Raw genomic sequence first — 16830 nt, forward strand, 5'->3', positions numbered from 1 at the left:
GGATGAAGGAAGCAGAGTTTATCTAGAGAAAAAAGATGGTCAGAGAATATAAAGATAAAAAACAGAATTTATTTCTAAATATATGGAAAAATGCATTTGTAGCTCTTTCCTTCTGTACTTGGCAAATAAAATCTATCTACGGGACCTCTCTTCTTGCCAACATTTCCACTATGGGCTGATTTAATAATGAAATTGTTGTAGAATATTAAAACTTAACTTTTTAAAACAGTCACACAACTGCCAACTCCTATACCTAATGCAATATGAACCCCAATGCCCAGTGGGGGAATATCCTGAAACCTCTTTGAAGCAATCGATACTATCTATGGTCCAGTAAACTTAACTACAGTCAATAAGGAATGTACAAATTTCAGTATCTAAAGGAAGCACAGAATAATAATTAAACCTATACTCAAAGACGGCAACACAATTAAGCCAGCTGGAACAAGGACCAATATACCTCAGTGAAGAAACAAAAGATAGGCAATGATTTAATGGGATCTTCTGTGTTACAGTTTATCCTACAAAGCTACTCTGAGATGTCAGAAAAACAGTGAAGTGCTCATTATATAAAAGGACCTAAAAACAGAATTAATACAACTAAAAGAACGGAAAGCTAGGGAATGTTTTTCACTTAAACAATACTGTGAGTTAAAATAAAATCGTGATCCTTTATCCTGGAAAATGTTCCCAGTGTTTTCTCCTCTAGCTAAACTTTCCAAAGGGACCTAGCATACCATTCCCCATAGACAAAGAGCGGGGATTGGCTCTGCTACAATGCTGCTCACTTGCGGGAAACCAGTGTCTTGTGCTCACTGGTTTATGCCTTGGGTGTAAAACTTTTGGGTTAACTCTTGGATATAAACCTTTTTCTTCTCTAAAGAAAAGCCTGTGACTTTCTGGAGCCAGGCTTTGTCTTCAAGCCAGAACTGTATGGCCCTTGCCAGGAGCTCCAAAACCCTTTGTCTTAGTAAAGGAAAGAATCTGTTGCTATCAAAGCTATGATATACTCCAGGAGTCAGGATTCTGCCCATGCCCTACAGCAGGGTGTTTATTGGTAGAACGAGCATACCTGTTGTTAGGAAAATAGACATTGAGGGTCCCAGAATATGCTCTATTTATTGATATTTAGAGAAACAGAAGTAAATGATGACGAGACATTCTAGGATGACACTATTTCCCCCAAAGAATTTTAAGTGTATGGCTTTTACACCAAGAGATCTTAAGAAATGAAGGTAACTGAGTGGAAGTAACGGAAGAAGGCCCAGGACACAGAGGAAAGGACTGGCCCCTACCTTCATCCTCACTTGACTTGCTCAGCTGCTTCACCAGTTTGGCTGTGTTGTTCTACGAAAGGAAGGGAGCAGCAGGATGGTAAGTGCCAGAAGGAAAAGCAGCCCACTCAGAGCTAACCACTCCCACAAACGCACAACCTCTTAACAGCCACTAACACTGAGATAGACCTTCTCTCTTACAAAGCCCTTGGAGACGTAGTCTTACTCCTTAAAACAACCCATTTAGGTAGGTTCAACCATTCCCATTTTACAAATGAAAAAACTGAGGCTCAGATATATAAGTGCCCCACGTCACACACCTATTAAAGGACATAAATTTGAACCAAATCTTGATTCCAAACTCCTATTTTTTTCTACCATTCTACCTCACAGGCCCAAGACTGTAGCCACATCAGAGTCAATATGAGTTTTTCATCTGTTAGCCTAAACCAAAAAGGAAGAACCAGGGTTGTAAGGACTGAAGGTACCTGCTTGAGATGGTCAACAGTGAGTGGTAGGTGCTGCAGGGTCAGTAGAATTTGCTGCAAGAGGGGAATGTTGTTGGTTGTCTTTGAATATGTCAGCCAATTGTTAAGAAGCTTGTAACCACCAACATCAATAAACCTGCAGGCAGGGAGGAGGCTCTGTGATGCCCTTCCTGGGTCTTGGGAGTATACCCCACCCTCCTAGTCCCGCAGCAATAACCCAGGAACCCCGTGCCTCACCTCCCCCCGCCTTCTAAGTACCCAGCCACCCAGGTCCCCACTTACTTGACCAATATTTCTGGTGAACGGGTCTGCAGGAGAATGTTCAAGTAAGTGCATCGACTCACCATCTTTCGTGCTTCCTTCATCAGACTGTAAGAGATAAGTCAAGGTTAGAAATGAAGCAGCCCGAAAGCACCTCTTCTTTGAGCAGACGTCTCTAATCTGCGGGAGTACCTCGAGATCCCTGATGACTTGGGACTTCGCTACAGTGTGGGGGGATCACACAGGCCCCTAGGAGGATGGGGTGGATCAGGATTGATGTGGAAACACCCAGAGGGATGGAACACAATGGAGGAGATGCACTGAAGTCTCCGATCTGAGGAGTTTTAAGTGTCACTGCTTCTCTAACCCACAGGACACATTTGATTCTGCTTCCAGGTGAAGAGCCCTAGCCTTCAACTACCATCTCTTCGGACTGGCTTAGTCACTCGCTTTCTCCTGGAAAACTTGAGGATCCCTGAAGGAAAATGACATTTGGAGCATGCAGAATGCAACCCAAAACAGTAAGAATCCTGTCACCTGACACTCCTGCTTGCTTCCTTCCTTCCCTTGGGACTGTGGATCTCCAAATATCCAGATGCCGTAATGACTGGGGACCAAGGGGTCATCTTTTCCTATCACTAGTTCTAACATAATTGGATTTGAATCCTATTCCACTGACTCCCATTCCTCTTAGGGAACACTTTTTGCTATCTACCTTAATTACAGTCATATTACAACACAAAATATTCTCCACTCACAACGAATTCAAAGGGTACAGACTCACCTGAAGATCTTCGAAATCCCATCCACACTCTTGACTTCCCCGTCTCGGTTAAGGAAGCTATCCAGGCCCTTGAGAAGCTCTTTGGGATCTATGGGACCCGAACCCATGATCGAGGTTTTCTAAGATAAGAGGATAAAACAAACCCACAGAATAAATGGGTGGCAAGGACAGCCGCAGTTGCCCTCTAATAAATTCTATCTCTGTTTGACAAATTATTAGTGATTATTTAATCTACATTCAACTGCACTCACCATTATCTAGGTAAGAAAAATCAACACAGACAATTGTCCCTACTGAGAAAACAGCCCTGGCAAGTGAAGCACTGTGTTAATACGTGACTGAAGGGGACGACAGTCAGACTGGAGGACTGAGGCAGCACCTCTCCTCTCGCTCCCAGTTACATCCTTCCCAGGACAGCTGAACTTCACCAGATTGTATCAGAGCTAAGATTCACATTCCCAAAACAAACACTCAACTCTCCAAGTCATTTTTGCTTATCAGGTCCCATTTCCCCTTAGTTGCTAATGAATCGAGCTTAAAAAAAAAACACCAAACCTATAGCTTGATAAGAACTGGGCCAATCATGGATGTTGGGCTGTCTTCCAAGAGTCAACTCCTTTCTATCTTAGCCCATGAAGAGTCAACCACTTGGGAGATTGGGATTGACATGTATACATCAATATGTATAAAATGGATAACTAATAAGAACCTGCTTATTAAAAAAAAAAAAAGTCAACTGCCACAGGTAGCAGGATATGTTCTGCTTGCACCAGTAAACAATCTTCTAAAGTTGTAGGTGAAAAGAGAAGGAAACAAAACTTGAAAACAGAACCTCTCACCTATGGGAGTTAGGGGTGGCTCCCAGAAAGAGAGACAAATGGAGCAAAGAAAATCAAGCAGGTCCTCCTAAGCCTTGAAAAAATGTCACTCATTAACCAAACCCTGCATGAGTTTTTATTGTTTCAAAGTTAAGGGCAAGATTGGTTTGTGGTTTCAAAAGCAAAGATGCGAATCTGACTCCTAGTCCCTCCTAAATCATAACACCACCCAAGATCCCCAAGGAGAGCCTGAAATTAGAAACCATGGAGCCAAAAAGAATGGAACAAATAAAACTAGAAGCTGGCAAAATGCCATTAAATTTTAAGTAGCTGCTTTAGACTAGGTTAGAAAAGGAGTTAATTAAAAGCTGAACACAGCTGTTACGGGACAGAGACACGTGAAACAATTTCTAGGCCAGAACTGAAGTTTGAGAGAGGTAATTTAGAATCAATATGGTTCTGATTAGGATTTTTATCCACAATGCCTCTAAACATTGGCTTCTGAGAAGCAGAAAAGAAAGCCACCTTAGTAATATCGACATTTGGGAAATAAGACGAACACTAGGTAGGAAGCAGGCAAGAAAGCCTCCTGAATCCCGCATCTAGTACAGAGATGAAACACATGAGCCAGGCAGAAGGGTGGGAAAAAATCAGTGTTTTACAAAGATGATTATATTTTCTGCAGAAAACAGGTTCCTTATAAGATCATGTTAATTAGTTCTATTTGTTCTCAAGCCAAAAGAGAAAAACAAGCATAACACTTTCAACCTTTTAATTCTCACAATAAAAAAGTCAATAAATTTCTACATTTACACGGTCTAACAACCTAGGCCAAGAAGAGGCAGAGGCATGGGGGGAACTTGGTTCCTGAGACCATAACCTGTGGGTTGAATACAGGGAGAGGAGGTAAGGTAAGAAATACTGAGAGGTGAGCAAGTCTGGGTTAACTGTGCTTTGCTGCTGCCCTGGAATCTCCACGAGGACAGGTAGAACCTAAGGTCAGAGGAAAAAACATTCAAGTCCAATACCAGATAAATTAGAAGTCCACAGGCCAAATCCACTTAAGTGTGGTGATTCTTATACACAGAGACACAGACATGGGGATAAAGGAATTTTCCCCATGTAGTAAGACACTATAAAGTGAAGTATAGACACTGTAAGGACAGAAATACAATAAAGGGATACACAAAATAGATTTCCCACTTGCTGGAGACTGGAACAGCAATGAGCGAATCCAAAATAATAAAATATATAATCAGTTAAAGAAAATATACGCAATTTGACCAAAAGCTTTCAATTAAACTAACTTCACTTCCAACCAATGTCCCCTAAATACAGCTGGCCCCTCAGATTCAAACCCAGTTGAATACACAGCACCTTGGAAAAGTCCCTTTTGCATACCCACCTACCAGTTAAGTCAACAGGCCTGCTCCCCCTACTTCCTTCAGAAACAAAATTTGTCACCTGAGCTCAAATGTTCCTTTGCTTAAGAGGGCAGCAGACAAGAGAGAATAACCATCTTCAGAGAGAAAAGAAACCAGCGAGTACACAGCTAAATTCTGTCCAGTGCCTTCTGCTGGGAATGGGACCCAGGGACAACTTTTTAATTCCCCATTCACAAGCAGCAAGAATAAAAGACATTAACAGTCAAGGAAAACTAGAAGACAAAGCAGAAGAAATGTTAAATATTCATTTTCCACTGCAGTTTTCCTATTATGTACATTCTGGAAATATATTAACAAAACTATAAATTTTGTCTCACAAGCACCAATCACGTGGTTTTAAGATGTAAGGGGTTTTTCTCATGACGGCTTCCTCCAGGCAGATTAGTTTTCACTCATTTAAAATTAAGGACCCCAAGTGTTTTACAACCTATTTCCGTATTTTGAAGTCATTACGTTTAGAAAGAAGTTCCAAGGCACTCAAGTGGAAAGGAATGAAGAGCCTAAATTCTCGGCACAGCCCTACAGGAGAAAAGGCAAATGACTTTACCAGGGAAAGAGGGGCAGTGACCAATTGTCATTAACATATCTGGAGCCTGGAACGAAAGCTTAAGGAAGCTTTCTGAAACCAAAAATAATCCAGGGCATGATATGTTTTAATTTCCTTGAAGGCAGAACATACGGGGTGGCGGTGGGGAAGCAACCCCTGGCGTCATCTCCACCTTGTCCTAAAGCTGGGCTCTCCTTATGGAGCATGTTGCTGGCAGACACGTGCAGACACAAGGCACCGGGGAATTTTCTCTTACCAGAGATAAAATTAAGTCCAGAAGTGACACCAACTCCTGCCTCCAAAATAAATAAGGTGAAAAATATCTAGCTTGGCTAAAGTTATTCCATACCCATCACCAATGAAACAGAACTGAATTGGTTCAGGACAAAAATTCTAGGCGAGTTTAAAAACAATCACAACAATCTTCTAACAAAGGAGGAAGGTGTCCGTCCAAGTTTACCTTCACTTAGAGGTCTTAGCACTTCTGGAAATGAAGTGCTTTGTAGCTTACATTCCCCCCTTCCTTTCCAGGGTAATTGAGGCATTTCCTAGTCTGACTCCAGAGTGGACTGAATTATGTCTCTCACGTGATTCACAAGGTCGCACCTCTCTTCAAGTAGTAAGCCGCCCCCCCCTCAAAATCACTCCAAAACCTGGTAGCACATGCCCTTCCCAAACGCTTATTTGCCTTTCAATAAGGGTGTAAAGTCACCCCCCACCCCTGCCCTCATAGGACAGGATCCCAGCATAGAACTGTGGCCACAAACTACAAGGATCAGGTTCTCCGACGTTCTCTGGATGGATGTGGTTTCCCTAGAAGACCTTTTTTCCCATCTCCCATGTTAATGCAGATCTTCTTTATTATAATCCCCTGCTCACTAGAGCTCAGGAACCCCAGTGGGTAGAACGTTCAGCTCCCAAGGAAGGTATGCTGCAGAGGCACATGGCAAACTGCTTAAAAGATAAAAAACTTGTGGTCAGTAGGACATGTGGAAGAGGCCCTCCCATCCAATCCACAAGTAATAGTTTGAGAATCCATACCCAGTAGAAAATTAGCCCTAAAGTCTCACCAAGTCACCACAGAACAGTTGTACAAAATGGCTTTCCAATTCTGCCTAGAACCTTCACGCTTCACGGCAGGACTTTAAAAAATGAAAAGTATATGGAGAGTCTGATAAAGATTTGATTTTGAAAAAGTTGGAAGAAGAAAGGTAAGAAAGGGACAGGACACCCAATACCACCCTCAGGTAGGGCATGGCTTTCAAACATGCACCAATTGCTACAGCACTGCACAAGTGGAAAAACGAAGAGGACATTATTTCCCCATTGTTTTTAAGGAATTTCTTTCAGAAGGGAAGGAAAAAGAAATTCAAAAAGGGTGGCTCTTTGGAAAAAAGAAATGAAGGTTGTGAAATGTAATACCAGAAAGGTTTTGCTTACCAGAAACCGTAGCTTGAATCCCCCTGCCTTGAGTTTACAACTGCCGCCTCCTTTCCTAAAGATTCACTTCTCATCCTAGTACCAATGTACAGGAGCTAAGCAACTGGAGAACGTGATACAGCACTGAACACAAAGAGCTTACCCCCAAACCCAGAGGCGGGAATAAGGGCGATTTAGAAGAAAGTCCTAAAGTACCCACTCTCCCCCAGATTCTCATCATACAAAGCGACCAAATGCCAAGAGGCCCAAGGACTGATTCCTGAGCAGAAACGGCACATTTCAGTGTCATTAGGCCCCAGTTGTCTATTCCAGTTACTCATTCACAAGTCCTTGTGTCTTCCTCCAGTATCCCCCAACACACATAAGACACACACACGCTCACACACACTCCCCTCAAAAGCTTCCAGCCCTAAAGTACAGCTGTTTGACTGGTTTCCACCCCTGGCAACTGAAGCGGGGAAAAATTCCAAGCAGTAGTGATGAAAGAAGGTGAAAATAAAAGCAACAGACTCGGGATCGTTAAATACAAAAACTAGAACTGCCCAAGGAGACGGACAGCTTAAAGACCTAATTCCTATAAGCTTTTTTCCTTTTAAGATAACGGCTATAAAAGGTTATAAAGAAAATAAGGAAAATGGCTTTTCCTGTCTGGCAGCAGCGTGCACAAGAGTCCAGAAGGCATCTGCTCGGGGTGGAGTTTGAAGAGGGTGGAGAAAGGAGGAAGAAAGCTGATTACATCACCTTTCAATGCTGCTCCTCCCCCTTGACCAAGTTTCTAGGGCGGCCCTAAGCTCTGGATGGCAAAAGGGGGAGAAAAACAACAAGGCAGGGACGCCATCTTGTTACGGAGAAGAGAACTCAAACTTAAAAAGCTATGCCGGCTCTGCCGGTAGCTTTTTACATTAAAAAACCTTTTAGTAAAAAAAAAACAAAAAACAAAAAGCAGCCCCCATCCTGAATAGTCTTTGACCTACTTTGAATAAGAGCAGTGTGAAAATAAAAGCAATTAAAATATTAAAAAGAACAATTTTCTGCGGGGAAGAACTGAATTTGCAATTGAGGTTCAACCTGCTACTGTCGAACACCCCCATCCTCCCTATAAAGGGAAAGGGGGGAGGACTTGGACCCCTCTCAACAAATAGGGTTGAGGTGGGAGGACAGGAGAAAAATGGGTCAAGACACAACCTGCAACGCCGCTTGGAAGACAAAAGGACAAAGAAAGTCGCCATATTGAAGCAGGGAAGAAAAAAATTCCTTTTAACGACACAAATCTTCTAGAAAGCTAGCATTCAATTGCACTAAATGGCTTTTAAAATTATACTCCTGAATTCCACATTTCCCCAACCTTTCCACCCTCTACTTAACTGTATTCCCCCCACCAAAAAGTATCAAATTAAAATGTTAATCACTTTTTTTTGCTTTTAAATAACCTACGCAATCTGCAACAATTACAAGACATTCTTTACCTCCCCAACTATTATCTTGTATGTATTGGCACTAAGATTATATTTTGCCCTGAATTAAGTGTCTTGCAATCTTTATTCCTAGATTGCCACCTGTATTAACCACACAAATATACCCCAAACAAATTACATTAAAATTGAGAGTTAACAATCATTTAAAAAGTCATAGCCACCTATTTCTCTCTGCCCATCTCCTTACCCTGCAATCTTTATGTACAGATTGCTTATTAATCTGGCAAATTGAAAGGCGCCCTGCTTGTCTCACACACAAAGAAGTGGGACTTCTGGGCCACAAAATCCACCATCTTTTGTATGTGAGCTCATTAACCCTTTTGAAGACTGCTGCTAACGAGAGGAAGGTAACCATACCTCCTTATAAAAAGCAAACACTTATGGCTTTGGCAGTCTGGAAATTGGCTGGATTACCAAGGGTTAACCATCAAAATCTTAAGTTGCGGGCCCTCCCTCCACCCTCTCCTAGCCTGCAGCAGAGCAGGGAAGAGGCAGGTGGTAGGGGAGAGAGAACACTGTTTAGACCCAAAGGCCCTTTTTAATGGAGATTAAGTGACCGGATCGGTCCTTCTCCAGTTCTCTATTTGTTCTACGGTCTCATTTCTTCCTCTCATTATTTTTGGTTTCACAAAGGGAAACGTTGATTTCTTGTTGCAAGGCTGGTTTTTGAAAATTCGACACTTACTATCCAATTTTTTTGCGACGTCAGCACCTCGGGCTCAGGGGGGGAGGGGGTTAAAATTTTGGAGAAAAAAAATAAAACAACCAACCAGGACCCAAAACTCAATTATTTGGGGGGCCTCATTGGATCAAAAAGTCTCCTTAAAAAAAATAAAGGCCAACTCAGTATTCATTTTCCCCCCACCCAACTCCATGCAGGGAGGGGGGGTCGTAGAAAAAAAGTTCTGAGTGGATTAAAAAAAGTAAACGCTGGATGAGTGAATTTGGGTGGGTTTGGGAAGGGAGGGTGGTTGATTATTTTTGAAGTTATGTGGTGACGGTCCTTCGGCCACAGATTTCAAGTCCCAGGCAGCGTGGGCTGGTGGGGTGGGCAAGATAGGTGGGAAGGGGCAGAAGACACAAGTGGTTGGGCTGGTGGCTGCTGTTTTCCCTTTCCCCCCTCTCTCAGGATCCTTTCAAGGGCTTAGATGTTGCTGCGGCTTGTTTCTTTTCTCCTCGTGGCCGGCCCGTCTTTCTCCGAGAAAATTCAAACCTGGGATAAAAGGAACACAAGGGAGAAAGATATAATCAGTATGGGTTGCTCTTAAACACCCAAAAGTACAATCTTTGTTGTCCCCAAACACCTCCATGTCCCATCCCGAACACAGCCGCTTAAAAAGAGTCACGGCTCTCAACCGAGCCCTCGCCTAACCCATTTCCTAGGCCAACTGTCCCAGTAAAATTTTACCCTCCAACCAACAAAACGCCGAGACTTACCTCTAAACGAACCCCAGAATGGCGGCTGCCCGCTCGGGCTGAGTCTTTTATATCCGGACACCGCCCAACGCGCCCAAACGTGCTAGTGAAACGCCCTTGCGGCGAGAGACTGTGCGCGGGGCGTGAATTCATTGGGCAACCAATAAGACAACTCGCCAGCTGATTGGCTATCCTGCCTTAACCTTCGCTCAGCCCCTTCCCCTGGGCACCCTCTTCCGCCTCCTTCCTGGCCCCCGAAAGCGTGCGCTTGACCTAGCGGCCTAGCACCTCCCTTTCCTCTGCTTCCACCACTTCCGCCCTCGAGATCATTTCTCACCAAGGGTTGGTAGAATCGGACCGGCGCATGCGCAGTGAGAGGATCTCGGTCAAAATCGACTTCAAAATTGCTTAAAATACAAACTGTAAGAATGCGATCTAAGAGTCGTACTGGCTGGTTCAGCAAAAATGCAATTTTGAGGCCGAATTCGATAGTGACGCAGTTGAAATTGGCCTCTCCCTACAGCTCCCCTTTCACGCTTCCGTCCTGACGCAGATGCGCTGCCGCCTTCCGCACTGCGGGGTCGTCCTTGGCCCTACCCTAATCTATTTCCTGGAGCATGCGCAGTCGCTTTTCCTGCTTTATGCGTATGTCAAGATGGCTGCCCCCATATTGAACGTGTTGCTGAGGCGCCTTCCTAGCATTTCGCCCTTCAGAGGTGCCTACGGAGTTAAGGTAACTCCTTGGGGCACATTTTGTACAACGCCAGATTTGGTTGTACCTTTTCGCGGTCATCGCTCCACTGCTGGGAATCCAGGAGCCGAGGCCTTCCCAAGTGCTTCTGCCTTGGCTGTCAAGGCAACCCTTTGCTTCCACCACCCTCCTCCTTCCCTTCTCATTCCTCAGTACAGCGCACGTTTTCTAATCTCGAGTCGAGAGTAAAGAGCAAGGGTTGGATGTCCTCCTCTTCCGTTTCCATCTCGGCTGAATAATTAGGCGGTGGAACGGATCTCTTGGCCATACACAAACCAACTATTAACTGTACAGGTGGTGTCTAAATCTTCGATGCCAGGGAGTGTTCTTGGGTTGAGGGACACTAGCTTCTACCAGCCCTACCATCTTCCAGTAGAGCCAGGATACATTCTCATGACCTGGGACCAGTTACTCGGCTCTTTATCTCACTAAATCAGTTTCTTATCAAAGCATACATGAGAGCTTAACTTTGGATTGAGTTTTCCCTCCAGCCTACGTACTCACCACCCTGGAGGTTATGGGCAGGGCAGATTCTTGGTGGGGTAGGGTGAGATGGGAAGGCTTGCCCAACTGCCACTCCCTAAAGTGGGACTGAAAACTGGTGACAGGGGTCACCACAGAGTTAACTACAGGCCTGGTAGCTTTAGAGGTAGTGTTAGGACTTAAGTTTGTTCTGCCATATGGAATGTTGACCTTCAACTTCTTAGAAGGCTGGGCAACTGAGTGATTGGATTGGATCGAGTTGGAGACTCGCGTGTCCTTTGCATCCCCTTCCTGCCACACATCTTAATTCCAAGAAGATGGACATTCTCCCTTTTCCTCCAGTAGACTGAGTTCATCCCAGAAAGCATGAATGCCTTATACGTGCCAGGTTTTTGAGTTGTCTTTTCAAATAAATTTGCTTCCCAGTCACCTGTGCTAGTAGTTTATCTTCTAATGTTACCTTTTCTTTCAAGATCCAGTTGGAGGTAGGGATAGTCGTTGTTGATGTAAACTTAATCTCCCACAAAATGCTACTCCCGTATACAGCATATTCCTGCTGTATTTCATTTACACAGTGGGCGTGCCTTCCCCTTTCTCCCTGAAGTGTGGGCAGCAAACCAATCAGGTCTTGTCCTTGAACTCATTGTCTCATTTCGCCTCTGCCCTTCCTTTTATAGGTTCCCCTCCAGACTCTTTGCACCAAAGCCCCCGCTGAGGACGATTCTTTGCTCCCACTTCCCGTTTCCCCTTATAAGGATGAACCCTGGAAATATCTGGACTCAGAAGGTACTTCTAAATGGGGAAGGGGAGGGTCAAGTGAGGTCTGAAATAAGTGGACAGAGACCCGCCCATCACCACCACCCAAACTTGTATGGTCTTTCATTTCAGAATACCAGAACCGCTATGGTTCTCGCCCGGTCTGGACTGACTACCGTCGCAACCACAAAGGTGGAATACCCCCACAGCGGACTCGAAAGACATGTATTGTGAGTTTCTGAGTGTGGCACGTGGATGTGGAGTGGGGCTGGAGGCCATAGTGACAGCGGCAGCAGCACTTTTTTTTTTTTAATTATTTTTTTTTATTTTTGGCTGCATTGGGTCTTCGTTGCTGCATGCGGGCTTTCCCTAGTTGCAGGGAGCAGGGGCTACTCTTTGTTGCAGTGGCTTCTCTTGTTGTGGAGCACGGACTCTAGAGCGCAGGCTCAGTAGTTGTGGTGCACGAGCTTAGTTCCTCGGCATCAAGTGGGATCTTCCCAGACCAGGGCTCGAACCCGTGTCCCCCTGCATTGGCAGGCGGATTCTTAACCACTGCACCACCAGGGAAGTCCCCAGCAGCACTCTTTCTGACAGGGCTTTGAACAGCTTCACCTGCCAGTTTCTTCTCTCTACAGCGTGGAAATAAAATTGCTGGGAATCCCTGCCCCATCTGCCGGGATCAGAAGTTGCACGTTGACTTTAGGGTAAGGAGAATCTTTTCTCTAGGATAAAGACTTGGAGCCTTTTTTGCAATGCTAAAGAGATTACCTTAGGTGCCCCGCTCTTCATATCCTGGTGCCCCTAAAGTCCATTTTGTATTGACTTTCTGGTAATATAAAAACATTCCTCCTTCCAGCCTTTTGCGTTCTACTAAGGGTTTTACTAAAAAGTTTCATCCCTTGTCTATGAAATTTACAGTCTAATTTGGCAAGAGAAATGCTTGTTTCTAATGTGAGGGCAATGCCCAAAGGTTTATTTATATCAATCACAGTTGTTAGCAAGTAGATTGGACTAGTTTTTTCCGGAGATTTTCTTTATTTCGTTGTCATGTTGATGTTTGGTGGCATGCTGAGACTTGGGGCTGGAGGGCAGATACATGAAGCAAGGTATAATCTAGTTATTTTTTCAAAAAACCTTCATTGTGATAAGGACAGAACTTATTCCTTAAAGTATTCAAAAACCTTATAAAGATGATAATGGAAAAGTGCCCTTCCGAGCTTGCAGTATTACAAGGTATTAGGGCAGAAGCTGAATGGCTGGTCGTCAGAGAAGTCAGAGGGCATTCAGGGGTCAGTCAGTCAGCAGATGGGGGTGTCTGACTGCTCTCAGGCTCCTTCTGATACAGGTTGTAGAGGAGTCCAGAAGATACTTCTCAATTTCAGCTGTGTATAATTGGTTACCAAAAAAAGGCTATAATCATTTGTATACAGTTTATAACAAATTGCATGACTAAGGGAGAGAGAAAGATTACAGACTGAAGAGTGCAGCTGACTCTGCCTGCCATTCCACTCCACAGATATACCTGCTTTCTCTTTGGGAGTCTCACCACCTGTGATTAATTACTGGCTGGGAGTCATTCTAATAATTAAATCTCTAAAATTGATTTTAGTAAACATATACATTACATATACCGTGCATTTATATAAGTTAATAATTTGTAAATGTACATTATAACACGTACTACATTTTCTGGGTGATTTCAGGGATTTTCCAACAGACTGTCCCTAATTTGTTGCATGAAGGACTGACTTTAGAACCTAACCCCTACAGAAGATAATTCTATGTGAGTCTCAGTGACAAAATGTAGGATGTGTATGTGAAATGGTTGGAAGGCCAGGAAAGGGAAAAAGGTTGCAAGAATGTGTTCAGTAAAGGGATGGGGCTAAAACCAGGACCTGAAGGAAAGTAGCACCTGGAGAGATGTAGAAGGGTCAAGGTCATTTGTGTGGGTGTGCAGGGATTGTGCACTTTTAGTCCCTAATCGTCTTGCTACCTTCCCTTCCCTCTCTCTTGTTTCTCCACCACTTTTTCCTACAGAATGTGAAGCTCTTGGAACAGTTTGTCTGCGCCCACACGGGTATCATCTTCCATGCTCCATATACAGGTCAGCCCATCATCCCTGTCACCACCAGAATAGCTTTTCCTTACAGCACTTCTTATATTTATTAAGACAGACAACAGGTATTTATTTGGTGGTTCCTACTAATGGCCTAAAAAACGTGATGGAACCTTTTGGAAATCTTGGCCTAATGGGGATACTCACACGCTAAAACAGTTACATGTGAACAGAAGATACAGGCGAGTACCAGTATAAGCAAACTATCTAAATGGAACTGTTAAAAGGTAAGTGGTGCTGATTGTTTCCTTTCTATAGGGTCTCTTCACTTTTACGGAAGGCTTTCTCATAAATTGACCTTACTTTTATTCCATTGACAATTCAGTTAGATTTCCCAAATCTGGCGTAAACTCACCAATTCAAGATTATATCTATTCCCTAACTATAGTCACAGGCCAAATCTGGCTCACTGTCATGTTCATTTATTTTCATATTGTCTACAACTCCTTCCAGGCTACAGTGGCAGAGTTGAGGAGCTGAGACAGACTATAATATATGCCTAAAACATATGCCACATTGCCTCCAGTATATGGCCCTGTACAGAGAACATTTTGCCAACCCCTGCTCCAAAGCAAGATAAATTTGCAAAGAATAATCGGAATCCACCCTTTTGTGGCGTGGTAGCATGATTGGTGGAGTTTGGTTTGTCAAGGAGTTTGTTTTTGTTTTGGCTTAGTTTGGTTTTTTGTGGGGTTTTTTGGCCACACCACACGGCTTGTGGGATTTTAGTTTCCCAACCAGGGATTGAACCCGGGCTCGCGGCAGTGAGAGCACAGAGCCCCTAACCACTGGACCACCAGGGAATTCCCAAGGAGTTTTAAGAAGAGTTCTATAGTCAGGCTGTAAAAGGCTGAAGGGACTATTTTGCTACTTTCTCAGATCGTCTTGCCCAGATCTGAAATCCATTCTTCCTTTATTGAATCTTTCTCTGTGGATTGTCCAACTCAGCCCTTTAACTAACCACACTTGCCCTTTGAATTGTGTTCTGCTCCCTGTCTTGAAACCTTTACTGTTAAGTGGCTTCTCTATAGTGGCTAGACCCTCCTAAGTCTTCATCCTGGTTTGCAGAGAGAGAGAGAAGGTTCTTCCCACTGGGCAGAAGGGGAAACCAAGCCTTGCCGAGGGGTCAGGGGAATGGGGTCATCAGGTAGAGCTAGGTCTTCCAAATCTAAGCCTCTATCACCATGTAGAAGCAGTTATGTTCTTCATTTACTGTGACTTATAAAATGATCTCTGAGTTACCTTTTTTCACAGGGGTCTGTATGAAGCAACACAAGAAGTTGACCCAGGCCATCCAGAAAGCCAGGGATCATGGTAAGAATGAGAAGGGGCACAGCGCAGTTTTGTTAGGCATAAGGAAGGTGACTTAGGGCTGGAGGGTGGATATAAATGTTCCCACCTATCTGAGAAGGTAGCACTCATGTTCTTCCAAAGAATCTCTTCTTTCCTCACTCCACTGTCCCTTGTTTCCTCTCCTGAGTCTCTTATCTTGTCGTTGCCCTGTCCTCTTTTTCTTCCTCTTTCTCTGCCTTCTTATTTTATAAATGTTGCCCCAACGCCATGTCTAAATCATAGGAGCTTTGTATAAATTTCTGACCCTGGGCTCCATGACACTTTTGCACAAATTAGGAAAAGGTACCCCTATGTTAGGGCAGATGCAGCTTCATAGCCCTGGCACAGGCCTGCACAGCTTGGCAGGCAAGAGTCTGGGCAGCATGTCAGCCCACACTTGCCCCCTTGGCCAGTTGCTTCTGTGCAGCATACCACATGCATAAATGAACCCAGTGGCTCTGACTGGTCCCTCCCTCCCTTTATATGTCATTTTTCTTATTATCTGTCTTAATCTGAAGTACCTGTCCTCCCTTCCCTGGCATTCTCTTTTTTTTAATCCCCCAGGTCTCCTCAGTTACCACATTCCCCAGGTTGAACCCCGGGACCCTGACTTCAGTACCTCTCATGGAGCTGTGAGTGTCACTCCGCCAGCGCCCACTCTGGTTTCAGGTGACCCCTGGTACCCATGGTACAACTGGAAACAACCACCAGAGAGAGAGCTGTCCCGCCTTCGTCGGCTCTACCAGGGTCATCTCCGAGAAGAAAGTGGCCCTCCACCTGAGTCAATGCCCAAGGTGCCCCTCACAGCCTCAGTTGAAGCCTCCTCCACTGAGCAGGCGGGCCCCCAGACTGCTCTGTAGGAGCTGTAGACTAGGAAGGGAGCCGGAGGGTCCCTTACACAGTATTTCATCCTGAAGAGCTGTCTACATTGTGGCCAGTGGCAGGCCCAGGGCCAGAGAAAGGAAATGATTGTTGGTGAAAGGGATAAATACATCTGAGGCTGAGGGAGGGCAGTGCAGACGTGTATCGGAAGCCCCAGCCCCTATATGTTGTCAATAGATAGGCTGTACATTCTGCTACTGTTCCAGACCTGTGCCAACTGGGTTTTTCCACAATAAAGCTGTATCCTGTCTCTGGGCTGCATTTCAGATGAATGCTATGGAGGATTGCGGGGCAGTGGGTGCTGCTGTGGGGAGAGGAGTGGTCAGGCTTGAGCCAGTCCGATCAGTGCACTCTTGGGACCAGAAGCCACCTGGGATGAGCAGTTGTGCCATTATGTGATGATCACTTGTGCCCCCCTGTGCCCGATGCACAGTGTTCCCACTGAGGGGCTAAAGGGTTGGAGAGTGAGACACTAGGCCTAAGAAAAATGCGTTGCTATGGCACCCGCTGCCGTGGGAGGCGCGGATGGGATGAGTGGCGTTGCTAAGTGACAGCTGGTCTG

General features: G+C 44.6%; 2 protein-coding genes across 2 annotated transcripts in view; one reads left to right on the forward strand and one right to left on the reverse strand.

Moving 5' to 3' along the window:
* The window catches only part of PPP1R10 (protein phosphatase 1 regulatory subunit 10), a 36707-nt gene that overhangs the window by 6671 nt on the left and 13206 nt on the right, over window positions 1–16830 (reverse strand). The window contains exons 2-6 of the mRNA XM_060023361.2: window positions 9218–9745; window positions 2808–2926; window positions 2045–2131; window positions 1763–1898; window positions 1296–1347 (exon numbers count right to left, since the gene is read on the reverse strand). Coding sequence (XP_059879344.1) covers window positions 1296–1347; window positions 1763–1898; window positions 2045–2131; window positions 2808–2914 — 382 coding nt within the window. The 5' untranslated portion in view covers window positions 2915–2926; window positions 9218–9745. The remainder of the gene's footprint in view (window positions 1–1295; window positions 1348–1762; window positions 1899–2044; window positions 2132–2807; window positions 2927–9217; window positions 9746–16830) is intronic.
* MRPS18B (mitochondrial ribosomal protein S18B) lies at window positions 10502–16518 on the forward strand. The gene is made up of 7 exons (XM_060021560.2): window positions 10502–10681; window positions 11860–11968; window positions 12071–12168; window positions 12574–12642; window positions 13976–14042; window positions 15309–15368; window positions 15951–16518. Exons 1-7 carry the CDS (start codon window positions 10502–10504, stop codon window positions 16244–16246), a joined length of 879 nt encoding a protein of 292 aa, XP_059877543.2. The 3' UTR covers window positions 16247–16518.

This window comes from Delphinus delphis, chromosome 10, assembly GCF_949987515.2.
Source record: "Delphinus delphis chromosome 10, mDelDel1.2, whole genome shotgun sequence".
NCBI lineage: Eukaryota > Metazoa > Chordata > Mammalia > Artiodactyla > Delphinidae > Delphinus > Delphinus delphis.

Coding starts and splice junctions, on each gene's coding strand:
- MRPS18B (XM_060021560.2), top strand. CDS start 10,502: ATGCGCTGCCGCCTTCCGCACTGCGGGGTCGTCCTTGGCCCTACCCTA. Junction 10,682..11,859: donor GAGGTGCCTACGGAGTTAAG/GTAACTCCTTGG, acceptor TTCCTTTTATAG/GTTCCCCTCCAGACTCTTTG. Junction 14,043..15,308: donor CTTCCATGCTCCATATACAG/GTCAGCCCATCA, acceptor CTTTTTTCACAG/GGGTCTGTATGAAGCAACAC.